We start from the raw sequence: 27,989 nt of genomic DNA, 5'->3' as shown, positions 1-27,989 counted from the left end.
TTATTTATTATTAGCCAGATCATACGGATTAGATAGTAAAAGAGACATTATATTGAATACTTTTGTCAAGACAGAAAAATAATTCAGATTTGACATCGATCTTCACAGTATGTCTCCATCTATTGGACAAAAACGTGAGGTACAAGGATTGCATTAATAAAATCCATGTGACAAATTATGCAACTTTTGTTTGAAAAACAAACAAAGAAATATAGGCTACACAATTAATCTCTTTTTTACGATAGGATAAAATGATCTCCAGTTAATCCAGAAATTGACAGACTCCTCCTGTTTCAAAATGATGATGCTCGGGTCTGTTACTTTAGATGAAAATAAGGTGCCGCTCCCCACGCCCCTCGAGATATTTGATTAAAACACAATGGTGCTCTAGGAGGAGATTCAGGTGATACGGTGGGGGGGAGTACCTTGGTTGGGTTATTGGCTAATGGTTACACAACCCAAAAAAGCGTTATGACATCATTAAGTGGCCAAAATCTGATCAGCTCATTTTCAGACAGGATTTTATATTGATGGATCAGGACAAAAAGAGAGAGAATATTTTTTTTCCTGAAACTTTCGGAATCTCTTTACACAGAGGGGACACATACTTATGTATACAATACATGTAAAAGTCAATTTTGCATAATAGGTGACCTTTAAACATATATTATTAACTTAAAGGTGTGTGGCTGTCTGTAAGGTTCTGTAGTGACATCTAGTGGAAGAACACTAAAATTGCAAATGTTCCCACAATGTTTCTCCATCTATTCAGAGTAGCTATTTATATTACACACCCACTGATTGAAGAATATAGCCGACTGAACTTGACTTAAAATATAAATTTCACACGTAGGCTATTATCTAATAATGTTGTTGTTCTATTTATCAAATGTGTTTGTCCGATTTTCTTATGTTGTGATAATCCATCTCAATGGGTTGTTTGTAATAAATAAAGTCAAACTTAAATATCAATAATACATAATGATAGACACAATAACCAAATAAATCTTATACAGAATGATATCGACTTTATTTATTAGTTTTCACATTTTATACAAATGTACACAAAAATCAGATAGCCTATTAACTCCCTGCTAGACAATTATCCTAAGGTCGTACATTACAAAATAAAACAAATATAAACCTGTTTTTGAGGTGTTAAATTGTCCCATGTCCTCCCTTTTTAGAGGGTTAATTAATCCTACTTTCACTGTACAGTCCCACGCATGAGTGTGCGTGGGGGTCCTGGCGGTGAGCGGCACCACCTCCACCCACTGCGGGCAGAGAGCTGCTGTGGGCAGGACACCGACACCTCCAGTGGTCAGGACACTGACACATACACCGACCGTGGGGACGAACACCGCCACATTATAATAAAGTAGTCCTGGAAAGTAGCTCTTGTTTTATACCGACCTTTATCGATGGCTGAAGTCCGGGGTGAGGCAGAGGGCGACGTCCGGAGCCAGGCAACAGGTATGTTTGTTTGGGAATGTTAACAGGCTGACATCAAATCTGTTTCCTGAATCATCTAACGGTGACTTTGTTATTAAAACATGTTGTCAGATCATAATGTGTTGTCGAACATGTGATTTAGACTTTTAAGCGAAGTTACACATTCAATACGTTTTGTGATTTTTTCTAAACCGAGTTTAATGTTTTTTTTAAAGAACATGCCAGTGTTTTTTCTCGCTATCCGAAATTAATCACCTTTTTACTTCACATGTCATCTAATTTAACAAACGTAGGTGTTATTTCCTACCATCCCATGGCATCCACGTTTTTTATTTATCAATTAAAATCAATTAGAACACTCTTGAAACTTAGTTTGTAACCAACCATATAGAAACTCAAGTTTGCATTTATTTTTTTGTCAAAGTCACGTTATTGTTGTGTGGTAATGTAATATCAAGAGTCTGATTTGATTTGATTGTTTCATAGAAATGAATCGAAACCAATTGAGGTCTGGAACAATAAAAAACAAGCAAAACAAACATTGATTTGAATACATAGCATAAAGACCTACTGGATAAAGACAAGTCTGCTTCACTTGTAGATGAAGTGCTAGAAACAAAAACTCAGGCATACCCTTTAACTTCTCCATTCATGTACTGTCATGGATTGTAGACAAATAGGCATATGTACCTTTTAAAAATGTGTTTATTATGGAATGATACACACTGGGTGAATATTCAGTATTGATCATCAACATGCTTTAAAATATCTTCAACTTTAAATATCAATACTAGTACGTTAATAGCTGCATTCTGATGCATCTGGTAGTCTTTCAGTTGCTATGAGACACAAACATGTTATGTATAAAGCAGTAAGGCTGGTTGTCAAGTTCTGGTGGTCTCCTAGACTAAACATGTATGTGTTTTGTAACATTTAAGACAACTTGCCATGACATAATGGTACATTTAATTATCTTGTGTCACATTATCCCTGTAATCTCCATGAAGTAAAAGTGTCATTAAATCAACCACTGATGGATTTGTCAATAAAATAATTATGTGTGTCTGCAAGTGTTTGGAGTAATTGGCCCTAGCAACAGAACTGAAAACCTGTATGTCTCCATATTACAGTAACATCATTCACCTTTCCTCCCTTTGGCCTGCATACATGTACCTCATAGCAATATGTGTCACTTAGAGGAAATTTCCCTTTTGTTCCTCATAGTTTTTACAGATTGGTTGAGTCAGTATTCAGCCTGTGATTTATTGAACTAACAGGCTTTAATTTTCATTCAGCTGCATCACATTCAAGTACTGAAAGTGTCTTAGGTCTAAGTCAGAAATGCACCCATTATCTCCTCCACTAGTGTGTGAATACTTATTTTTCCAACCACCCGTTGCCCGGTCCTGCCCAGATATCTGCAGCCAGTGTTTGATCTCAGACTCACCCCACCCAGCCACACCCTGACCCCCACCAGCTGTCTGGATGGGAATGTCAGGCTGCTGCATCATGAACAATCTGTTCTTGTCTGTACTTGATGTAGTTTTCCGTTCTTTCAGAACAATTATTTAATACGATATGTTTCGACACCTGTGGCCTTCATTATTTAGTCAGACACCATTTCTGGTAGTTTCCACTGTGAATCACCTGTCTGTATTGGCACCATTTAATCTTCTCTGGCTGAAGTCACTCATGACACCATCTTGTTTTTCTAGTCATGACAATGGTGAAAGAAGTATACTTAAGTTAAAGTACTAATAACTTTGTCTAAAAATACTTGATTACAAATCAAAACACTGAATTCATAATGTTACTTAAGTAAGTAAAGGTACAGAAGTATTATCAGCAACATGAACTTATAGTATCAAAAGTAAACATGCGCATCTAGCAGAATGTCTCCTTTCAAAATGTTATCTTATTACAGAATACTGTATCATTCTATTTTACCTCTAACAAATGAATATACAAGCATTTAAAGGTAGTTAGTCGATGTGTAGCCACTTTTAAATACTGAGTATACAATGTATATTATAGTACTCCATCATATATAAGAATATCATGTTTGTATGTCTACAACGTAAGTGGATAATAACTAGTGGAGTAAAGTAGAACCGTTCCCTGTGAGATGTAGTGAAGTAGAATGAAGTAGCATAACACAAAAAAGTATTTCAAAACTGTATTTAAGCACAGCACTTAAGTAAAGATGATCAGTTACATTCCACCAATGATTAATCATCTTTCAATAACAACCCTGTTAGTCTGGTTGAATCAGCAAACTTGCCCATGCATGTTGGAAAAAGCCATTACAGATAAAGTCCAATAAAGGCAAAGAAATTGCCTTATTGGTCTATATCTTCCTTGCTAGGGTATGAACTTTGAAGACCCTCAGACTCAGATTGTTTTTCCTTCCACTCCCTTTGTTGGAGCAGCCTCCCCAGCTGCTCTGACTGCTGCTGCTGTGCAGAGTAATGTCCGCATGTGTTCAGAGAGAGTGGCTGTGAGTGAGGGGAATCCAGTCCTGCTGACCTCAGCAGCTTTCTCCTGTGTGTGTGTGTGTGTGTGTGTGTGTGTGTGTGTGTGTGTGTGTGTGTGTGTGTGTGTGTGTGTGTGTGTGTGTGTGTGTGTGTGTGTGTGGTGTGTGTGTGTGTGTGTGTGTGTGTGTGTGTGTGTGTGTGTGTGTGTGTGTGTGTGTGTGTGTGTGTGTGTGTGTGTGTGTGTGTGTGTGTGTGTGTGTGTGTGTGTGCTGTCCTTTCATGTGTCACTTGCACACACATACCAAGGGATGTATGATGTTTAGAAATTAAACCAAAAACTTTATAAGTTGTTCAGGGGATTGGTCAAGTAATCTGACAGGTTTTCTTTCTTAAATGTATTGCTCTCAGATGAATGTTTTATGGATGAATAAGAGCTTAGATGGTAAATTATAGGCAAAAAGTAAATAGCTATTTATATAAGACAATTTAACAGGTGCACCGTTTACACAGGGGGTCAGGGGGGTTCGTTTGATGGGCCGTCAGTGGTATGGTTTGTTGGTTTCAAGTACTTTCATTCTGATCAAAATATCTCGGCAACTACATGATGTAGTGTCATTAAATGAGGTGCAGAAAACAATTTTTCCCACAAGATAAAATCTGGACTAAATCTTTTTCTGTTATCATTATTTTGTTTCCTCCTACTTTGTAGTTTTTGTTATGGGTCATGTATTTAGACTTTTCTTTTTACCCGGTTTTCTACTTTATTAACTTCAGTATCTTAATTGTGCAGTTCCTAAGTATTGTTGTAACTATTTATTCAACCTTTATTTGAACTTGAGAGATCATATTAACACAATTCTAAAACTGAGAAAAAACTAAAAGAAAAAATGTTAAACCATTATAAAATAATTCGTTTTCTAACAAAAGGAAAACATAAAAAAGGTAAATTAGTATGAATAGAATGTTGAATAAAATACAGTTATGTTAAAACAATTACAAGTTTCTTGAATGCCCAAGAATATGAGTCAATTGATTGGTAGTGGTGCTGTAATTTGTTCCAGGAGGCAGGTGCACTTAAATAAAAATATTTTTCAATTTGTAAACTAAATAAGTTTCGGTTTTATTCAAATGATTTTCCAGGCTGTGACTTTGCGACGTTAGTGGAGGTAAACCAGTTGCAGTTGACAGTGACGGTGCTTTGTTGTGTGGCACAGGCTGCACTTCCTGAATGACCACATTCCAGTTGAGGAGATTGGCCAGGTGAACACAGAGCTGAGATATCACAGGAACCTCCTTCTCCTCTCTGCTGTCGGTGGGTGTGTGACGGCTGCAGTCAACCTGTTCGTCACGATTAGACGAGGATCCTGGTGGATTTATTTCTTGGATGCTGAAGATTTTGTATTTATACCTGTAATTCCTCACAGGTAGGAACACTACTTAGTATCACAAGAGAGGACAGCAGCAGATCACATGCATACGTGACAGTAAAGTTACCTAGACTGTTGTTTCATGTAAATAGACTGCATATTTATAGGGAAATGGTGGGGAAGTGGTAGGAACGGAGCTTAATCCTTTGCCTGCCAGTTGCTAAAACACATTTTGTCATTAAGAGACAGTACAGAAACTGTTCTCACATGTTGTTAAAGTGTAACTTGAGGCAGTAGCAATGTGGCACTCACAGATAACAACTGACAGGTGTGACAGGTGCATTTGTCTGCCAACGAGGTCATGGTTTCAGACTCAAGGCATTAACAACAATGCAGACTTCAACCACTGCCTTCTTTTTTTGTTTACACAAAAATACAATGACAAACAAAGCCTTGAGATAACATTGTTTGCACTGATATTTGTTCTTATCCTACTGTATAGCTGTTAACCAATGGACTGGGTTTGCTTCTTTACCACTGGGTGTTTGAGTTAGACATGAATGATAGGTAACGGCCATAAAGATACAGGAAATAATATAACTAAGTGTGTTGTGTGTTTCTGCCGCAGCACGCGGGAAAGCTAGTTTCACTTTAGCCCGGTTTAACATTCTGAAAATCTGTATAAATATCTCTTTTCAATACTGACTTTCCATATAATGTCTATAATTTCAGCTGCCCTCATGCCGGCATTATTGTTATAGTCACATTGACACAACACAGTATCCTGTTTATGCAGAATGCAGTTTTGTGAAGTTATGCTCAATGTTCAATAGTTGTGTACACCTGTTTGTTGTTGTGTACTATCTGGTAAGAATATGGATTATTCTACTGTATTAAGTGTGATAGAAGATATTTAATGTAAATGGAGGAAATGTAAACATAAGGGAATGTATAGTAATGCTAATCATGACAACATGCTCTTAATTTCTTGTTCAATTTAAATGTGTAACTTTAGACCAGGGTTGCCTAAAGTACGGGTCTGTTCAACTTGGCCCGCCAGATGTTTCTAACAAACATTTTCAATTAAATTGCACTTTAAGTCAATATTTCTGCTTTATTTTTGCATTTGAACTACGTAGGATCCTCAATTATTAATAACTTTTCATAATCTGAGCTCGGCAGGCAGAGAGACACTTTGCACAGGAAGTCGGTTTGACACAAATGAGTCAAGAAAAAAAGCAGGGAGACAGTGACATCTGGACAAAAGGTATTTTAATTAAATAAATTGAGACTAAACAATTGAATAAAATATAGGCCTAAGAAGTGTTTGGTCTTGGCCGGTTGCCCTGCACTGAGTTTCAGTGTTGGTCCTCTAGGGGAAAGGTTTGGGCACCGATGCTTTAGAATAACTGGTTCATCTAGATGTAATTGCTGATCCTACTGGTGAAGTTATGCTTCTTGAATTTCTAGTTAATAAGCTCCAGACTGTAAATGGTAGCAGGCAAGTAGTATTTAGATGTTACAATGACTGAAACTATGTTGCTTATGAAAGATAACATTTTCTTTCTTACTTTTTCTTGCTACACATCACTTTAAAATCCTTTCTGTTTTCTTCTTCAGATCATCCTGAAAGAACCAAACCAGATCATTTACATTCAAGGTATGTCATATTTCTCAGCCTTGGTGTTTATTTTGAGTTGTGGATCCACTAGTTTCACCAATCAGTATAGATCTGTTGACGGAAACAGAGCACTGTCTCTTCAACAGTCAGATCTGCTGATGCTGGGGAGGTTGTGAATGGACTAAACAAAACACTAATCTATCCTCACTGACTCACAGGGGGTCACCGTTGGGACAAACACTTTGTGCTGCCTTTTTTTATTTAGGTTACGTTATTACAGACATGTATGATAGTAAACCCTCCTCACTGGCTCTTGAGGCCTAATGACAAATAATTAAAAAGCATAGTTTATGATCACATCAAAGTAATATACCTAAATATCACCTTATTGTTATGTATAGCAGTGACAAGCATTAATTGAAAGGATGATTTTGGAACTTGCTTCCCAGAGATCATTGCTTTTGATTTGTGATGAATATCGCCTTAGTCACCCCGTTCATAACAATGCAAAGGCAAGGGCTCCTTTAGCATTGTCAAATCTTATCTGGTGATATCTTGTGATTTAACAGACATTTACTTCAATGTAATTATTCGAGATTAGTCATTTAAGATCCTGTTGTTGACAGTTTTGCTATTTTATTAAATGAACCATGTGTTATAGAGCTGAGGGTGAGCATTGTATGTTTTCCCCCAGATAGTTGACATCAGTTTCCTGCAGTGGTCCTTAATGAGCACTGTGCGGTAATGATGCGCCTGCCTCCACTGTCAAGAGAATTCAGCTTTGGTAAAGAGACTGTCAGCTCGGAGTATCACAACAGTTTCATCTCTTCACTTTAAAAGCTCAAAGACATGGGATCCCTATATTACAAAGTAGCTGGTGTGAAGCGATGCCATTTCAGGATTAGAAAATACTCTTTACTCATTGAGGGCTTAACAGCCTGAGGATATGAAACTGTGACAAACATCATTGGCTGTGTGGAGAGGTCTCGTGTAGAGTAGTGTTTACCTGGAAGTGGTATCCTTTACTGGGCACCATGTTTTTTAAGGTAAGTGGATTTCCACTGAGCACATGAGCAGCATTTTGACCAATGTTCTTCTTTTGTGACATAAATGAATATATGAATAGATAAAAGAGTGAGCAATAATTTACCTGATTTAGAGTTTTATTTGAAGGCTTTGAGCTCCTTCTGCATAGATTAAGCTATAATCTCTACTGTATATTGTTCATTTGTTTACACCTTTAACATTTTAACACTTTCAATTTCTATTAACATTAACTTTTTAACTGCCCTATTTCTTTCTCTTCATTCCATCTGCATCTATTCACGTGTCACTTTAACTGTATGTTTCTCAGTTGGCATTTATCGGTCCCAGACTGAAAACTAAATGGCACTATGTAGTGTGCCTAACTGTATCCTGTGATGAATATGTCGACTTTTTAGAATTGATTTGCTAGTTAGAAAAATAGAATTGAAATATTTTACTTATTTTTTCAACAACAGTATAAAGTCAGCTCAGGGGAACGTGAAAAGATTTCCTTTCATCAAATTAGTCACCACAAAGGTATGATACTGCTCTCGTTTGTGTGGCCCCACACCTTAATGATAAATGTGCTTCCTGTTCTACTCTCTTTCAGCCAAGGGCCTCTGTCTTCTATACGAGCTGCTATCAAACGAAGTAAGTTAGACAAACTGCCCTTCACTGACATTTTGAGATAACCTTACTAAATTGCTTGACCACACTTTTTTTAAATGATACCATGATTTAAATAAGAAAGTTGGTATTGTTTTCCCTCAGAGAAGTGATCACAAAATTCAGTTGTTCACATGTTTGACAAATGCAAGTGAACCCTTAATGTCTCTGAAGTTTTTTGTAAAATATTTTTAATTTTAGATGTTACATATGTGTTGAAAAAAGCAGGGAAAGCTATAACAAATCATGTATATGATCTTTCTTCCTCCTTCCCTCCCAGCAAGAACCACCTCTCAGAGTGATCCCACCAGAGAAAGAAGGTATTTCAAACAAAAAGTCCAGAATTGAGAACTTTATAATCGCTGATGAAGTTTCACTATGGTGCAGACATGTTGCTTCTCAATTATGTTGCATATGCATGTTGCGTTACAAGAACATTGCACATAGTTTGCTGGTCAAAGAAATCTATCCAGTTCAATGATAAATTATTCATCTCTGGGATGCATTTAGAGTTGTGTATTTTGGTTAATTTTGTTTGGTTTGTATTTCAGGCGCCCAGAGATCACCATCGTCTCAGCAGAACCTCTGGCCAGTAACGACTGGTTCTCAGGAACATCTGGACTCTTCCCTCGTCCTCCTCAGTCCGGCTGGTCCCCCGGCCTGCAGGCGGCCCCCCAGGTAGGCCTTGTGCAGTAGTTCTTAGCAGAGCTTAAGTCAGAGTTTCAAAGTTCTTCTTCCCAGAAAATGTATTGGCCAAAAGTAGGAGAATGAGACATTTACAATCTTAAAAACCTTGATAAAATGTCATAATTGTGTGTAGAGTACATTATAATATATTGCAACTAAATCATCCTATTGCACTCATCAGGTAGCATACTCAAATATGCCATAGTGGAAGATAATTCAAGTGAGTGTGTGAACATCTCTCTTTTTCATGACTCAGCCCCCACCGTCCTATGACCAGGTGATTCAAGAGAAGACGCAGGAGGAGCACATTTTCAAGCCCACTGCAGCCCCCCGCCGGACCACCTGCACCTCCTCAAGTGCCACGCAGACTGAACCTGTGAGGAAAGAGACCTCCAGTGCTGCTGCAAAGTCAGCAGGGAAAAGATCCACAGGTGAGGTGTAGGAGAAACATCGATGATGATGGAAAAGCTAAATGACTACCAATCTATTGGTTTCAGTTTATTTATATTCCACATGAAATTCTTTCATAGTCTTTTGAACATAATTTTGTTGCAGATAAAGTCTTAAAAATCAAATATCAACATCGGCCAGAAATTAACATTTCCTCTGATGTAACAGTCCAATATGTTACATTAGATATTGCATGTGTTATATGCAACCTAAACTGAAATATCTGCCAGTGGGCCATCAAAATAACAAGCATGATTATATGTTTAATTGGGAATTGAATTTTCCACTAAACTGCAATTAGACAACAAAATAACGTGCGTATATCAGCATTAGGTAAATATAGTTGGGAAAAATGAAATATCATCCATCCCTAAATGAAACATTTTTCTTTGTCATCAAATGAAAAACTTTTTTATATATTTATGATTTTTTAATAACTATTACATTTCCTTCCAGGTAAAAAGCCACAAAAGCCACCAAGGCCATCACTACCGAAACCAGTGGGCAGAGAATCACTCCCTGAAAGTGTTACACCCGCCGATGAGAAGACTGGAATCAATACTGCAGTATCAACAATCACTGAGGACCAAAGTGAGTCAGATGTAAAGCAGCCAAACGAGGCTCACACCTGCAGCAGATCAGTCACTGTTCACTGGGATAATCCTACAACACATCTCTCTGCCAATGCTGGAACTGCTTCACATTCAGACTCAGAACTCACAAAACGCCCCGTTCCACTTCCTCGTACAAAACCCAGAAATCAGGAGGTCAAAGTTCAGACTTTGGTCAAGATCAGTGAACATTGTGACAACATTTACTCTGATGCAGAAGTGGTCTCTTCTAATAAGTATCTAAAGGAGTTATTGGAGGTCTTTGCGGAGTGTGAGGAGAGCTGTGACATTGATAACCAATCAGACGAGGAGATACAAGGTGAGGATGCTGGTAGCGAGATGAACAACAACCACAGTCAACGCAATATCCGTGCCAGGATCCAGGCCTTTGAGACCCCTTCAGAGGAGGGAAATGAACCAGCCAAATTATCACCTCTACCCGGAGGGCGAGCACCAAACCTCCAGTTGCTGCTAAACCTTCTGTGACTCTCAAACCTCAGTTGAGCCACAGTGAGCCACTAGTCAATGACTATCAAAACCTATCAACTATCCCCCAAATCCCAACACCATCCCCCAGACCTCAGCCCCCTAAGAAACCAGCAGATCTAGCTTTAAAAGAGGAACTAGAGACTTTACTCAGCAAGTCCGCCTTGAAAAGTTCACGTCCGTCTGTGTTGACCAGAGCCAACAGCTTCTTTGAAGAGGACTCTCCAAAAGTTCCCCCGACTCCTCCAGTAAAGCCTTTTAAGGAGCCTCTGAAACCCAATCTTAACATCAACAACCACAACTCTGCCGACCTGGTCACAGAGAACGTGTATATTGACACCCCAACAAGTGAGTAGCATTTTATTATCATAAGATGTATATTATGTTAGACAAATGTATATCCATTGAATACTTTTATTAGACATGTATCTATTGATTTGTTGATTTAATCATGTGTTTTATCACAACAATAGCCTAAATCTAAACACAGTGGTCATTGCAAATAACTGACTAAGAAAATACAGACGCTTACACACAGAAGATCTTGTGTAAGTTCAAATGTGTAAAAAATATGTTTTATTTGATTAAACCATTACCTGGCCTTTCTGAGTGTTAAAAAACCACCACTCTCAAGAAATTAGAAATGTATATAACAAGCAAATGTTGGGAACATCCAACAATTTTGGAAATGCTTATTTTCTTCCCTTTGATAGACTAATTGGATGAGATAATCTTACCTAATTTCAAACAATTTCTTTAATTCTATTGCTCCTGAGCATCTACATTTTGGTCAGTGAGTGGTATAAAAAATATGTATACTCAGGTGTCTCTTTGTTCAGATCGCCCAGTCAAGCCTCAAAGTACTGTGGACAGCAATGGAGGCTCTTTTGCCAAACCAAGTGTCACACGGAGACCAACCACCATCAGGGTCCCCAGCAAAACGGGTTCATGTGAGACCCTCTTATGTGCAGTACAGCAAACATAATAACTGTCAAAATAAGATGGCTTATTAAATGACATTTGCATTTTGGTATTAGCAGTATTTCATGAAATCAAAACACAATGATTTATAGTTGATATTTTCCATCGCTACTTATGTTTGTATTTCAATAACACTTGGAGCACACGTTTTCAATATATTTTGGTAAAGTCAGATCTCTTCTCTTCAGTGTCGGATAACTTTCAGGACAGTCCTCCTCCTCTTCCTGCTCAGAAGCCCGTAGGCTCTCTAAACACCTCAGTGAACCACAGACAAAGCCAGCCCCCCCTACTACGCCAGGTAAGAATGGCATCCCACTTAAGCTCGATTAGCATTCATGGTCACTGAAAAGAAGCATCATTTAAGATAATAAGGTAATATGTTAAATAGAAATACATCTATACATGTTTGTGCATCATAAACACCTTAAAGAGTTAAAGGTTTCCACAAAACGTATGATTTCTTGTTCTGTATCCTTGTCATAGTCATATTAAAAGGTGTTGTACTATTTGTATATATCTATCATAATCTAAGACGTGGCACATTTTGATTCCTTGAAGTGTCCCTCAATCCGGTTTGTCTTGTCTATCAGCTGTGCAGTTTAGCTGCTTCATTACAAACAAAAGAAACAAACAAACAAAAGAAACTATTGCAGCATGGACACATTTCCTGCTGTTGAGCCGAAGCTAGCTGTGGTTGAATGCTATGTGTTGTAGCCTGGTTTCTATGGTTTCCAGTGCTGAAGGCTGTGATTTAGGGACGCTTAAACGGGGCTACCCCGCTGCAGTGGAAACGCGCCATTAGTGGCGATTAAAATGCACAATTGAATTCTTCTGCAGGGGTCTTTACATGTTGGGCCAGATCCATCACTACCACCTCGGTGAGTAAATGGAGAACATGTAACATAACAGTAAAACTCAAATAATCGACTGCTTTATTATAAAAAAATATATAATTAAAAATAAATGTAGCCTACAACTTTTTTTTCTTGTTTATTCATTAAACTTTTTTTTATATGTTTTTCTTTTTATTTAATTATTCTTGTTAAGGCAGCTTTGTGAAAAAAATATATAACTTAATAACAATTCATTTTAAACTAAAACAAAAAAACTTGACGATTGTGTTGTACTAACGGTGCTCTCCAGGAGGCTGACTTCAAGCAAAACCCTCCCAACTCGCCCACCTCCAGCCAAATTAGGCCCAGGGAGACCTCCCCCTCCCAGCCTTCAGGCCACAGGTCGATCCCATTCAGCATCATTGGAGGCTTCACCTAAACCCCAGGCCCAGACGCCCCAGAGGAAGGGACCTGTATTACCTCCAAGGCCCAACCCAGGCCACCGTCTATACAACAAATACACAGTGAGAGAACTCCCACTGCACAAATCATCAAGTTTAAATTACCACTTGATGAGCACATGTTTACCTTTTGATTTCGTTCAACAGCTTGAACTTCCTCATGGTGTTGCTGATACTGACTTCAATGGGAGTAATACAGGAGAACTCTCATTTCAGGTATCTAAATACTTTTACTGTTTTGCACATTGGTTTGTGCAAATTAACCTAAAGTGGCTTGTTCCTGGTTAATTCAGTAACATTGAATACCTTTGTTGTCCTTTTCAATAGAAACATGAAGTGCTTCTGCTGCTGGAGGAGATTGATCACAATATGTTTGAGTGCCAAGTTGGAGGAACTAAAGGCAGAGTGCACAAGTCTTGCATGAAGGTCATAACTCCTCTTTCCTCTGTCTCACACACATCCCAACCACAGGTACCTTGTTATTCATTTATGAGTAAATGCATGTCTAATACTTGAGACTGTCTTGCTCAGTGACTCTGATACATTGACCTGTACCTCTCTTTGCTGTCTTGCTATAGGCTGCCAGTCCAGCTGGTCCAGGTGGAGCTGGTTATGAGCTTAAAGTGCAGGCCAAACATGACTTCACTCCAGGTGACACATCTTTTATTGTAGCTGCTACATGCTAACATAGGACAATAACACTATACAACATATTGCAAACAGTTTAATATTTTTGTAAAATACACTTCTGGGCTTTGTTGCCAAAAGTGAAATCAAAAGATTGATATCCCCCATGTCAATGTGTTGTCTATTTATGGAGCAAAAGCCTGAAAGCACCTTCTTTATGCTAGTGCCAAGAGTCCATTAGCTTAATGATTAGCAGAAGACTAAAAGCAAAAGGAAAGGGCTGTCTGATAACACTTCCAAAGCTCATAATTAACATTTACTTAATTTTTTGTAGTTAATTCATGAGCAGAAACCTAAAATAAAGATTTATGATATTTATTGCAATTGAGAGAGCCAGGTGTGCTGTTTCTCCCTACTACACATCATGCTAGGCTAGGCTAACAGCAATTCTAACTCCAGATTCATAATGCATTTATAGAATATATAAAAAAGTATTTTTCAAAACGTCAAACTTTAATTATAAACTACTATGAATGTGTATTTATGAATATAGATACAAGCTAACTGAAAATTATCCAGGAAGATTTGAGCCGTTCAGATTTTGTGTTCGGAGGCCATAAACAGGTGTTTCTTCTGCACACACAGAGGGTCCAGGAGAGCTAGGTCTGAGATCCGGAGATGTTGTGACCAACGTGGAGATGGTGGACAATGATTGGTACAGAGGCACTTGTAGGGGATCTACTGGTTTCTTTCCAGCCAATTATGTAAATATACTGGTAAGTTGTAACCATTGAAATCCATAATTATTATCATCTTTGGTAACAACAAGGCTTGTAATTTAGAGATGTTTACAATAGTAAAGGATTTCCTGAATTAAAACACGTTATTACCATTTCTCAAAATAGTCAAATTCACCAAAACCCCAACCAGAACGGAAAGCACGGCAACCATCTGCAACAGTCAGGTACTGTCTAAACATAACCGTTCTAATGTTCGATAATTAAGGACAATATAAAGCTTTAATCGTTGTTGTTTTTTGTGGGACACTCAAGGAACTTTAAAAATCATGGCAGTGGAAAATCTGACCTGAATTGTTGGGACATACCTTATAAATGGTTTGCACAAATTACCCTGATTAACTAACCTGACATATGAAATGTTGCCTACTTTAAAGTGGTCCAAGATGTGTGGCGAGGTTCGACTTTGAGGGGGAGAGTGGCCAAGAGCTGTCGTTCTCTGAGGGGGATGTGATCCAGCTGAAGGCGTACCTTGGAGAGGACTGGGCTCGGGGACAGATTGGCATCACGACTGGTGTCTTCCCTCTGAACTTTGTAGAGGTCGTTGAAGATCTGCCTCCACCCCCGAGTCAGCAGAAGAGACAGTCTATCAGGATAGCACTGCCTGGTGAGAATCAATTAATTATTTTCACTGTGTTCTGATTTGACTACCAGCAGTAAGTTTAAATAATACAACACACTTGTGAGTCGTGAAATGGGAATTTCTACACTTCACCAGCTTGTTATCCTCTTCATCCTTAAATAAAATGAGCTATTTTTATCAATGAAGAGCCTTAATCCATTATTTTTGCTTTATGTTAGCTTGTGGCATGTCAGGAATTTGTGCTTGTTTCTATTTCATTAAATAGCTGTTTACCAAAGGTCTCGACCCACTCATGCATAAAGGGCTGAAACCAGGCCGTTAACTATCTCAAAGTGTGCACACAGATTTCTTCTGTTTTAAAATGGCGTTCCCTGATTGAATGGTATATTTGTTTTACTATTAGTAACCTATACGCCATGTTCTTCAACAGGCATGGCTGCTTCTCCGAGTAAGCACCTTGACGTTGCCAAACCTGCTCAGGTAACACATATTTATATAAACGGAAACATCAAAGAGGATGATGTTGGTTTTTGAAACCCAGTGCAAAACCAAGAATCTGAGATTAATGTTCGTCCCAGTTAAATATTGAGATCTCTTATAGACATATATAATCTCTTCTCTTGTCCTGCTCCCTCTGCAGGTGTCTCAGCCTGGTGAGGAGTGGGTCGTGGCTCTGTACGACTTTGACGGGAAGACAGAGGGAGAACTGTCGTTTCAGCTGGGCGACAGCATCCTGATCAGTTCGCACGTTGACGCTGAGTGGAGCTGCGGTCGGATCAACGGCAGAGAGGGAATGTTCCCCAGGGCTTTTGTTGAGAGCAGCTCAGGTAAGAGGCTCTCACAGGATCGGTTTGACAAAATGACTTACTTAAATTCATTATTATCTCAAGTAGTTATTATTGGTTGCTCATATTAAACTAAGCATCTAGGTGTTAATACAAAAAAAGCAATGATAATTACAAATGGTAAACTATTTTGTCACACATTCATTCAAATCATTAAACCCACTTTTATTTTATCTTTATAAAAATAAAGGTGTATTGTAGCATTTCACATTGACAAACAACAATAGTATTGGTATAGCTTCAACAAATAATTATTGTTTTAATTATCTACCCTCCAAATTACTTCAAGATTAATATTTTGGCCCAAAAATGTGCCTCCAAGGATTTTATACGTGTTGGGTCTGACTAGATTCTTAAGTTTAGTATTTAATAGGGAAAGGAGCAAAGCAACACATACTCCCCAGCTAGAACTGAATATTGTACTTGAAGTACTAAAGTCTTAAACAATACATCAGTTGTCAAAATATTTGCAGATTTTATGTCAATAGCCTTATCTACTAACTAGTTCTGCTCTAACTGGTACAAATACAATTATTATTTAATGTATAATATGCTTTCTTCAACAGGCCCACAGTCGTCTAATAACCAGCAGAGTGGGGCTAGTAGAGCCAGAGCTCTCTTTAACTTCACATCAGACTGTGATGAGGAACTCTCTCTGCAGGTACAGTGATTTTGTTTACTTGCACTTTAACATAAATAGAACAGTTAAAAATATCTGTACAAAGCTTACAATTTGAATAACCTCTCACTTATTTTTCTTCCTCAGGCTGGGGATATTATAACTGGTCTGGAGTCTGTTGATGACGAATGGTTCCTGGGTGACTTGAGAGGAAAACGGGCCCTGGCCCCTAAAAACTATTTGCAAGTTCTGGGATAGTGCCATGTGGAGACACTGTAATGAGATCTGAACACTGATGTTCCCAGCTGCTGAAGTCTGAACTGTCCAACTGAAATGCCGTATTTAATCTCTTGCCTAGGCTTAAAATTAAGTGTTAACTAAATAATTTTATCATGTTATAAATAAATATACCAAGTTAACCCGACTGATGATTTTTGGATTCAACTGTTTTAGCACTATCTAGTGGTGTCTTTCTTACTGCTGGGTTGTTACTACACGTACAATAAGTGTAACATGTGGTATGAACGTTATTGGATGGAATCATGTTCAAAGGGTCAGATCACTTCAAGGGAAAACTATTTTTCATAAACAAGATTTCGAATGTCATTTCAGAGGCCAGGCTGTGCACAACGTTACTTTTATAACCCCTTTGGTTGCATTAAGTATACATGTTGCCAAGCAAGGACTTTTAGGTTGAGGCTCCATTAATGTGTTCTCAAATCACTGGATATTTCGTCCGATGGAGGAACAACATAATTTGGGGTATTCTAGATGCCAAGTCACACTACATTTTTGCAGGGCTATTGGATTACATTTTTATAAAACGCCTTTTTCTGACAATATTAACAAAAACACAAGACAGAGCAACAGTATGTTGGTCATTTACATTTTTTATTAAATCTGTCAGGGTGTTTTAGACTGTCTCCTGGATAGGGGGCTCGTAGCCATCGGCCCTGTCCACCTTGGCGCCTGTGTCGTCAGCGGAGGTCTTAACAGCGCCACTAGCACCGCCCTCACCGTGGAGTTCCATCAGTTTGCCCACTGCAACAGAAAAAACGTTTTAATAAAAATAGACAAGATAACAGTATATGTAACTGGATGTTTGAAGTGAAACGGCAATGATGCTGGAAGGATGTTTCACGCCTCAAACCCATTCAAGATTTTAAATGAACCCCCATAACCTGGAAACCAGTCCAACCAATGCAAACAAAGTCCATTCTTGCATACAATCAATGAAAACGGCATGGTTTCCTTGTATGGGAACATTAGGTGATCTCAATGGGTATAATCAGGAGATCATCTGGGACCGAAACAGTTTTTCATCATCATTCACACAGGTGGAGGAAAATGAAAACCCAGAGGCACAACCAGTGCTAAAGCTGTGTGTAACTTACACTCAAACTTGGGCTTCTTGAGCATCTTGACCTTGCGGACGTAGACGTCATGGAGGGGGTAGATGGACTGGCAAGCCTTCTCAATGTCCTTACCAACGCTGTCAGGGATCCTGCAACACAACAAAATACACAACATATTTAATATTAACTAACAAAACATTTTGACTTAAGTCTATAAAATGGCTCGTCTTAGAAAACACAAGGAAACTTGTCAAAATACATAAACATCTTGTAAAAATAAAAACATACCATTACAGATGACACTTTCTTGACAATATGAGAACAGCTATAAATCTTATCAGCTAAAATCAAGACTTTCTCTATGTAGAAACTGCACATGACTTACATTTTGTTGACGACTTCCTTCAGGTCGTTGGTCTGGACCTCACGGGTCATGATCTCCATCATCTTCTTGCGGATCTGACGGACTTGCTGGGACTGGGCGTAGGAGGTCTTTCTGATCTGGTTGGTGCGCTTCTTTGTGAAACCCACGCAGAACAGACGCAGAAGGTAACCGTCGGTGGTCTTCACGTCCACGTGAGCTTCGATCATGGTCTGGAAAAACAAATTCAATCCTTGGTACACTTCAAAGGGAACATGTTTACCCCAACAGTCTCCAGCTATCACATTTCAATTTGCGATTGTCACAATACCAGAAATGAAGTAGTATTTTATACTAGTAGAAGTTCACAAGTCTGAATACCTATCAGATACCATGGTTACAAAATAAACTTCTAATCCCAACTAATTCAAACACTACCACAGTTTGGATACTGTTTTGGTAGCAAGAAGCTAAAATTACCTATTTGATATTCATTTTAAAAGAGTGAAAATATATTCATTTTAAAATGTAGTTTACATTTAGTTTTTTCCAAATAGTTTTATTGAATAGAGCCGGTCAATTGTAATCTGACATTTCTGTCGCAAACCAGACCATTTAGTCTCAAGCGCCAATGGTCCTGCTGTAGTCCTTTAAATATTTGCATTGACTTGGTATCAAAGTATTGGTTCTTGTGTCATAACCAAATGCATGGCACACATGTCCCAGCTTTCCTCAAAATATGAATTCCTCGTCTACATGTGACACTTTAGCTACCTCTTGTTCACTAAATCTTAAATTGTTATAAAGAAAAATGCATGTGAAAATACATTCCTCATTTTCAGGAGCAACCAAAATGATGTATTGATTTTATTGTGAGCTCCTTGAGTCCATCCTCAGCCATTATCCATACATCAGCACATGGTGCAGGTATCCTTGTCCGTTTTATTAAAATGATAAAGACCTGACAATAAACCATAAATAAAACGATTAACCTTTAACGGGGCCAGTTATTGAATCTCAAGCATTCGAGGAGGAATATAGGTGAAATAAAAATGCATTTGGTATTCATTTTCCGAAGCCCATGCCGTACTTCTCATAAAAACCCATGATCATTACCTGCCATTTCTTGACCATGGAGCACATCTTGTCACGGGTGAGGTCCATGCCGTGGAAGTTGGTGAGGCAGTTCTTGCCCTGGACATCCTCAGTGATGAGTTTGAACTTGCGGAAGGCCACCTCGTCGTTCTGAAGATCAGCGAGACTCACCTCGAACACACGTCCCTTAAGACCATCTGAGGCGATTCCTGGGGGGTGGCAAAAAACACAGAATTAAAAAAAGAGAATATGTAGGAGTGAAATAAAATAGAAATACCTAAAACATGATTTAAAGTCTATACAAATCTTGCATGTATTATTACTGGTGTCATGCATCCTGCAACCAAATATAGATAGATATTTTATTGATCCCAATTTGGTAAATTATTTAGATTGCCTGGGACAGCAATGTATGAGGCAGCAGCATGTTAATGCACATAGACTTACTGGTTCCCTGAGTCCTGGAGACCAAGGTCTTGCCAAGATTGCGGATGTTGAACATGGCAGGAGCCTTGACATCATACCAGTCCTTCTTGGAGAAAGGGTCAACACTGCAGGAGAGAAGAAACAAGTATTTAGAGCAAACCATTTTCCACTAACAAGTCACAAACGAAATAGTGCTCAGGCCACACTCACTGTTAGCTTAGCGGCTAAGCACGCACGGCAAAGGACACTATTCTCGTAAGCACCGTGGAGGATTTACTTACATTTAATTTGGTCACCAGTGTTGGCAATACCCTTAACGTTGTTGTGATATCGCGAAGACACTCGGTTAATTCCTGCAGTATTATTATCCGAATGAAATAACGTTTAATATTTGGCGTGTAGCTGCCATGGTGATAGGTAAGCTAATATTGGTCGGCTAATTCCATGCTAACATGGAGTAGCCTTTAGCAAATATCACTACAAACCTCAGCTATACGGCTAAACTGACAGAGCTCTGTGAGATGTAATTAGCCCCGCATAAGAAATACACAAGTCTGACTTAATCAACTGAATTATAACAGAACAGCAAAGCGACGACTACAAGGGAGAGAGCATGTTTCAACTTATCCAGCCACAGAGGCCGGTGACGACGAGACTAGCACAGTGGCTCGGTGACATCCATCTAATATCTACTTCATCCTTCAGATTTTTTTCACCAAATTAACTACAGTGAATGTACAAAGCATGTTTAGTGTAAAGATGTGAGAATGGGCTACTTACATCTTCTTTTTGGCACCTTTTTTGCCTCCTTTGGTCAGTCTCTTATTCTTGCCGACTGCCATGTTGGCTACAGGGAGTGAAAGAGGAGGAACGACGGTAACAACGCGAGACTTAAAGAGCTCGAATCCGGTCGTGAGATTTGTTTTCTCTCGCGAGTACTTGTAGTTTTTGTTGGCGCCCTCTGCTGGTCAAATGATATTAACGGGGGCCTTATTAAGTAATTGTTTTTTTTTTAATTCACAAGTGTAGTTAAATAGAAAGGCAATCTTCACAATAACAAATTGGATGAACATGTATATGAAAGATATAAAAAGGGTTTATAAACTATATAATTGGTAAAGATTAAGCTGAACCTAACTTAACAATAAAAACAATAAAATAACCATACAATTATCAAAAATGAATCAACCTCATAAAGTAAAGGGGAAATAACTTACTTGTTGGTGTCCATGAACGCAAATACATGTGGCTATTTTAAATGTTATAGCAACTGAAGATATCATTGTGAAATGTATAGTTGTATTCAGTTTATTCATATACTTTTAAATGCATGGATATCAGATAAATAATATTATTAAACAGTTTTTGAAGAATCGATTAATATAGGACCAGAAAAAAAACGTGTCTCTTAGTTTCTGAAATTCTATGACGCATAGGCGTACTTCAAGTTTGTAAAATATTTTAAAAAATAAAACAAAAAGTGATTAAATATCACAATTATTGTCAATATTATTATCTTCAACCTATACATATTACATTGTTACACCCTTCATTTGCCTTCACACATCTAATATTGTATATTGGGTTTAACTGTTTTAAAGGTCTCCTATTATACTGTTTTTCATCAATATATTGTAGGTCTCAGATATATACAAAACATGTCTCTGAAGTGTTGAAATACCAAACAGATCATTGCAGCGTCCCATAATCCCCTGTTTCAGCCCTGTTACTTTAGATGAAAATAAGGAGCTACTCCCCACGCCCCTCTGAGATATGTTTGGTTAAAAAGAACACAATGGTGCTCTAGGAGGAGTTTCAGGTGTGAGGCATGTGGCGCAGTGGATAGAGCCTTGGTGGTGGTATCAGGGGGTCACAGATTCAAACCCACTGCAGTCAGCATGTCGTTGTGTCCCTAGGCAAGACACTTAACCCCAAATTGCTCCTGTGGGGATTGCCCACAGTATTGAGTATGTAAGTCGCTTTGGATAAAAGCGTCTAACATGTACAGGTTTTTATATAAATGGATCAGGACAAAAAGAGAGCGGGTCTTTTTCCCTGAAACTTTCAGAATCTCTTTACATGTTTATTTATAGACATGAAAAAGTGGATTTTGTATAATAAGTCCCCTTTAAATGAAAATATAAAAAGGCACAATCCTGATCTCTGAACAGGCTGAACCAGTCTCTAGGTGTGTACATTTGTCAAGCGGGTGCAGCTTGTTATACACCCAAACTGTTATTGTAACAAAGGGAAGAATGTGTCTGTTGGTAAAATATATTCAAAGTAAAAAAGTAAAATCATGCACACTCACAACATGAATAGTGTGTGTTTATTCTTTAGAGTAACAATAGTCGGATAAATGCAGTACGTCTGTGCATACAATATTTGTTTTCAAATGTCATTTAAATAAAAATAATAGTTTATTTCTATTTGTATTTCGAGATATTTATATTTTAGAATTGTTTATTTCTATTCTTTTAATTTGTTATTATGTGCAATGCCTTGTTTTGTTTTATGCTGCTGCAACAAAAACATTTCTCAAATTGTGTGTGTCCTCTTGTTTTATCGCCCATTAACAGTTTTTATTTTATCATAAAGTTCTGGTGTTTTGTTTTAACGAGCATCGATATTAAACTGATGTCTTGGAATAATCTCTAATCCTCATTAATGTACTGTTCTCTGTGTTCAGTGTGTTGAATGCAATATTTACTCTGACAAAAGAAAACTCTTAGTGCTCAGTGCTTTAATTGCAGTCTTTGACAAAAAATAACAGAAAATATCATCGTCTGTTCACATCGTACTTTAAAACAGAATGGCAGGAAGACTGCAAATGACTACAGTAAGACTTTGATATACCACCGAATGTCTCAGGCTTTGAGTCAAATTATTGCTGTAGAGCCCAGATAAATAATAGGACATGGTCAGTGTTCAATTCAAAGGTCAGAACAAGCCTTTCAAAGCTTTATTTAAGAAGGTCTACCTTTGGGCTGCAATGAACAAGTCTGCTTATTTCGGGTCATTACTGTGCATCATAGACAAGGCCTGTGACTCTCGGGTGCTGCTGTTGGCTTCCATGACTCCCGAGGTCCCTGGGGACTCAGATACACTTTACTGGGAGGAGGTCAGTGGTAACAGTGATGCCAGCTGCCTCTATGGCAACAACACTCATAGTTGCTCATCCATGATGCAGAGAAAATATGAGGTAACCTGCATGAGCAGAGAAAGGAGAAGGCAAACACATCACAATATAGGGAGTTGTTTACTACAGATAATTTCTTTACAAATGGTGTTTTAATTGGATTTCCTTCATGCAAAAATGTATGGATAATACAGTGACTGCTCATGTCTTCAGCTGTTTAAACATCTGACGTGGCATGCATTGTTGGTGATGATTTGAAATGGCAAGCAAAGCACACCTGTCACTAAGCTTTAATGTTTGGTTTTCACTGCCTCAAGAGACACCTGTCAATGTGCTGTTGTGCCGAAACAACTTCTAAATGCTTTTCAATCCCCCAAGTTCTGTTTGTTATTTTATTCCAAAGCAAAAGGCTGTGTTATGTGCTTGTTCAACAAAATAGACCATCTTGAGATACAAGTTACTCGCTGAGGGGCTCAAAGTATAGTACAGTAATGTTTGGATTTATTATTTACGATATTTATTTTCCTCTGTTATGTTCTTAGGTTTGATCCTTATCTACAGTTGCTGAATTGTCTTATAAATACTATATGGGTTAAGGATTATTTTCAGAATCATTAACAGTTGTATTGCAACCTAGATTTGCAAATAAAAGGAATTTGTGTTGATGCATAACAATAAAAGAAGTTCAAAAGTTAAGAGACAAATACAAAATAGAAACATCTACAATAGACAATAGGTAAAAAAACAAACATGAAATACAGAAAATATGTTTTTATTCTTCGGCCATTCTTCAGATGCCTCCAGGTTTTGTAATAGGTAAAACGTACCACGCTGTTTTCTCAAGAGGTGCAATGAGAAGCTATGTTCCTTATTGCAGGACTGCTACTGAATATTAAAGCAATAAAATACAGGTACCTTTTTTGATATGCGTTGCCCTTAGGGTAAGATGCTTTTTTTCTATGACTAATCATTTTCACAAGTACATTATTGAAGCTATTTATCTTATACAAATAAAACAAGTGTAAAACAATTGATCAGAGTAACTGAACCATTGATATTATTATGTTAACTCTTAGTATGTAAAGTAACTAGCACTGAGAAAAATGTAGGTCAGTAAAACATGTTATATCTGAAATGTAGTGGAGTATAAATAAATCGGCATTAAATGTTAATATCAGTGGAGAAAGAAGTACTCAGTAACAAATATAATTCAAAAATGTAATATTAAAAATGTTACTCGGGTAGGTAGTAGGTACAGAAGTATGAATGAGGTGGAGTACAAAGCAGCAGAACGTCAAACTCAAGTATGTCGAACATTGAGTAAATGCATTGAGTTTCTTTCCACCACTGCCTCTGTATCCCGGTCAGGATGATGAAATATGAGTCGCTGAAACAGAATAGATCTGGAAGCTGTGTAGATTTTAGCTGAGTCCCAGCGTGTCGTGCTGTAAAGCCACCTGAGCCGCACACCTGCCAATGAGCTGAACACACTCAGCTCCGTACTGCGCATGCGCCGCTCACTCAAGAGCTACACTGTCATGGCGGTGACGAGCTGAAGCTACTGGGGTAAATCAGGAAGAGAATGCGGCGCAGCTGGGTTAACGTTGACATTTAAGCAAGTCTGAGGAGTTAAACCGGGAAGGATCGAGCTGTGTTTTGTCGACTTCCACCAGAGCTGCTGACAGACTCACCCCCCTTTTCCAGTTTGGGAGTGTTTAGCCTCTGCCAAACGCGCTACCTGTCAAGTGTCTGGACTCAGTTTCAATAGCAACTTCCACTGCTGCACGGAGGTATTAAAGTGACCGTATCCTTGTTTGACCGACTACAAGGGGGGAAAACAGGTTAAGGACGAGCCCTGCTTCACCTGCCCCCCTCTTGTTACCTGCAGACTTCCTTACGGCTTTTGACAACATTAATCTATCCTTGTGGGATCAAGTTACGGACCAGGGAAGAAGAGGAGTAGTGTGGAGTGAAGCGGTGACATATCCCGCAGTGTCAACAGCTAACAACGGCTTTTTTGTGCCTACTTTCGCTGCAACTATTTTGAATGGGGAGGTTTGCTTTGTGTGCCTGTAGACTGTCAACAACTCAGCTGAAGGGGAGTTAGAGTCCTCTTTCTCTTCCTCCTTCTCTGCTCTGTCACCGTTTGGAGGTGAACAGGTGCCTTACCTGTGAACACCACCTGCCCCGTCCTTCCTTAGCAATGGCTAGCGAGGAGACAGCGGGCTCTGCGGATGCTCAGGACGGGACTCCAGGAGCCATGGCGCTCAACCCCGGAGTGCCTATCCGGGGAATAAAGATGAAATTCGGCGTGCTCGCGGGCCTGGTGGAAGTTGGGGAAGTTTCCAACCGGGATATCGTGGAGACGGTGTTCAACCTGGTAAGCTGATTATGAGAGCTTTAGGATAGGCCTTGAGATAACACGCTGTCACCCTTTAGTAGTAGTACTGACAGACACATCTTTGAAAAGTCTGACATCATCCTCATCTGCATAACAAGGCGTTGATGATCTTGCAACACTAATAAATACTTTAGGAGCCAAAGTCTTACTGTATGTTGAGCAACATGCGTTATAATTACTTTGATATGAAACGTATATTATTCATTCACTAAATATCTTGATCTACATGGTTTTGTATTGTGACAATTTCAGTGCAAAAACCAGGCTTACATATTATGTCAAAGTTCTCATTTGTCATATTTCTTATTATTCGTCTTTTTTATATCTATTATAATTGTATTCAGTTTTGAATGATCTTCTAACTGGCTATCTACACATAACGGTACACTTTTTCCTCAGTGTTTAGTTGAAGAAGACATGATGCTTTGTCAGGAGATTTAACCTGGCAGAAGAGCTGTTGAAGCAAATCAGCTGGTGTTTTTTGTGACACATTGAGGTCATGCAGAGTGTGTGTGCTTTATCTGTCTACTACCTGTTGTTGGACACCCTAAAGTCCTTATCCAGCTTTGTCTGTCTGCTGCACTAATAGCCCGTTGGCTGCCTGAGTTATGAAATGGCTTCGTAGCACCTGCACGAGAATGAATGAAACTACCAGTAACAAGGAAGTTCAGCGTGAAGGAGAGAGCATGCTCAAATTATTCTGGCTGTTAGCTGGGAGGAAACGAGAGAAGAAGAGAGGTGGAGGTGTAACCAGCCAAACTGCTCCGTCACTGTGGCAACACAATGGAGTCCTTTTTTTTAGAAAAGGGAGGCTCATCCTCCATGTCTGTGGTACAAAGTTTGCCCTAATACCAACCCCCACAGTGAACTGTAGTAAGGACACTTCTCCTCGTGTGGCTGTTTCACTACTAAACACAAAGCTATTACATAATCTAACCTTCAAGTCAACCACTGCGGTTCCTGTGCAACTGAAGAGCAGCAATACATTTTTTTAGCAATAGCTACTGCTTATGTTTTCAAGTTGAGCTTTAGATGTTAACAGATATATATTTATAACGCCTTTCTTTATATTCCATTCCTCCTGTCTTGTGCCCTTACCTGAAAGACTACATGTAGTATGATTAGAAAAGGGCTTTATCTCAGAAACTAACATAGCACAATCAAGTATTTGGTGTCTTTGAAATCATGAGAAGTTGAATATCAAAGATATGCAGTGTAAAATAATAATAATCACATGCTAGATATTTAACACAATGTAAGTGTTTGCAAAAATTGTGGCTTTTACTAATGGTAATTTTTTTTCTCATGTATATGCAAATGTTGATGAACAGATAGATGACAGTGCGAACGTCGTATGTCTGTACCAGATTTTAAGGCAAACAAGTTTCAGCATTCACATGTTTTTGTTGTCAACTTATGAACAAGAGGTTGCTACTTTTACAATATACTATAGGCTTGTAGTACTTTTACAATATACTATAGGCTTGTAGTACTTTTACAATATACTATAGGCTTGTAGTACTTTTACAATATACTATAGGCTTGTAGTACTTTTACAATATACTATAGGCTTGTAGTACTTTTACAATATACTATAGGCTTGTAGTACTTTTACAATATACTATAGGCCAGGGAATTCAGCTTTAGATGCAGATTGAGTAGCCTGTGTTACTTCAAGTGTTGTTTCTAAAGTGAAACATTCATCATTTGTATTTTCTTAAGAGCTTATATTAAATTGCATTCTTTTTCACAAACTCTTTCCTTCTGTCATTTTTAGTGAGAGTCAGAAAAACCTTTAGATTTACGAGGCAGAAAATACGAGACGTATCACAAGGAGGTATTGTTTTCAGGTGCACAGTCTAAAGATAAATGGCTGTTTGACACTCTGAAGTTGTTCTGACTCGTCTTGAGCTAGAAGGACAGCCAGGCATATTGACAGAAATATCAGCTGTCCCTGGGAAGCCATGTTCAGTATGGTCAGTGTCATTTTAGGCTTTGAGAGATCACATCATGCATTTAATTACGCTCATCACCCTCCACACTCTTCCTCTCATACCCTCCACATCCTCTGCTCCTTCAATTGAACGATAATTAGATTTACCGGAGAGGCCAGAGAGTGTCCTCTTTAGCACAATCTCATTTGCAGCCTTCGCCATGCTCAAGTCCTCCACTGCATCTGGCTGAATCCAACACCGTCTCCCCAGGAGGATTATTTTAACAATTCTAGTGTGACCTAAAACAGTATTTGTGATTCCTCGTGACACATGGGCTGGAGCTATATCTCCACCCTTTAAGCACTTCGTTGTGCTTGCTTTGTTTTCACCTCCTATCTATCAAAGGAGCTATACCTCACTATGCAGTACTGTATGTATGTTTCATTTGAAATCCAGAGGGGAGTTTAGAAAAAGAGGATTCACACCATTGTATGCCCCCTTTGTAATAACTAGCAGTTTAATATTTAAACCATTCCTAATGTTTTTAAATGAGAACATTGTAATATATGTGTATCCTAAACACACAGCTGCACATAACTGTAGTTAAAAACTCATATTCTGCTACTGAGAGATGCTGTTTGCCTTGTCGTGGCTTGCTGGGTCGTACTTGTCATGGTTGACAATATTATAGT

The 27,989-nt window shown here is 38.5% G+C and overlaps 3 protein-coding genes and 1 non-coding gene across 8 annotated transcripts in view; 2 read left to right on the top strand and 2 right to left on the bottom strand.

Moving 5' to 3' along the window:
• The first annotated feature begins 1,223 nt into the window (after positions 1-1,223).
• On the top strand, positions 1,224-17,005 carry sh3d19 (SH3 domain containing 19). The gene is given in 22 exon segments (XM_034231415.1): positions 1,224-1,473; positions 6,914-6,953; positions 8,551-8,591; positions 8,887-8,926; positions 9,158-9,284; positions 9,550-9,724; positions 10,200-10,793; positions 10,796-11,188; positions 11,680-11,790; positions 12,010-12,119; positions 12,659-12,699; positions 12,965-13,178; positions 13,263-13,331; positions 13,443-13,586; positions 13,694-13,766; positions 14,388-14,518; positions 14,648-14,706; positions 14,917-15,146; positions 15,553-15,602; positions 15,763-15,949; positions 16,534-16,628; positions 16,734-17,005. Coding segments are annotated over 22 exon segments (3,087 nt in total). The 5' UTR covers positions 1,224-1,421; the 3' UTR covers positions 16,845-17,005.
• A 451-nt stretch (positions 17,006-17,456) lies between these two features.
• Positions 17,457-20,740, bottom strand: rps3a (ribosomal protein S3A). The gene is made up of 6 exons (XM_034231416.1): positions 20,604-20,740; positions 19,845-19,948; positions 19,419-19,606; positions 18,327-18,535; positions 17,981-18,090; positions 17,457-17,627 (listed from the first exon to the last, which is right to left on the bottom strand). The coding sequence occupies exons 1-6, from the start codon at positions 20,663-20,665 to the stop codon at positions 17,500-17,502; spliced, it is 801 nt and encodes a 266-aa protein (XP_034087307.1). The 5' UTR covers positions 20,666-20,740; the 3' UTR covers positions 17,457-17,499.
• LOC117556255 lies at positions 17,848-17,916 on the bottom strand. The gene has a single exon (XR_004570516.1). It is a non-coding gene; the product is annotated as a small nucleolar RNA SNORD73 (small nucleolar RNA).
• A 3,743-nt stretch (positions 20,741-24,483) lies between the features above and the next one.
• The window catches only part of lrba (LPS responsive beige-like anchor protein), a 189,284-nt gene continuing 185,778 nt past the window's right edge, over positions 24,484-27,989 (top strand). For all 5 annotated transcript variants that reach the window (XM_034231378.1, XM_034231381.1, XM_034231380.1 and 2 more), the window contains exon 1: positions 24,484-25,342. In XM_034231378.1, the coding sequence (XP_034087269.1) occupies positions 25,166-25,342 (177 nt within the window). In that variant the 5' untranslated portion in view covers positions 24,484-25,165. The remainder of the gene's footprint in view (positions 25,343-27,989) is intronic.

This window comes from Gymnodraco acuticeps, unplaced genomic scaffold, assembly GCF_902827175.1.
Source record: "Gymnodraco acuticeps unplaced genomic scaffold, fGymAcu1.1, whole genome shotgun sequence".
Taxonomy (NCBI): Eukaryota; Metazoa; Chordata; class Actinopteri; order Perciformes; family Bathydraconidae; genus Gymnodraco; species Gymnodraco acuticeps.
The sequence above is the reverse complement of the archived record's forward strand: the minus strand, read 5'-3'. Positions and strand labels throughout refer to the sequence as shown.

Coding starts and splice junctions, on each gene's coding strand:
- rps3a (XM_034231416.1), bottom strand. CDS start 20,665: ATGGCAGTCGGCAAGAATAAGAGACTGACCAAAGGAGGCAAAAAAGGT. Junction 19,949..20,603: donor AAAGGTGCCAAAAAGAAGAT/GTAAGTAGCCCA, acceptor TCTCTCCTGCAG/TGTTGACCCTTTCTCCAAGA. Junction 17,628..17,980: donor CAAGAAGCCCAAGTTTGAGT/GTAAGTTACACA, acceptor TTTCTGTTGCAG/TGGGCAAACTGATGGAACTC.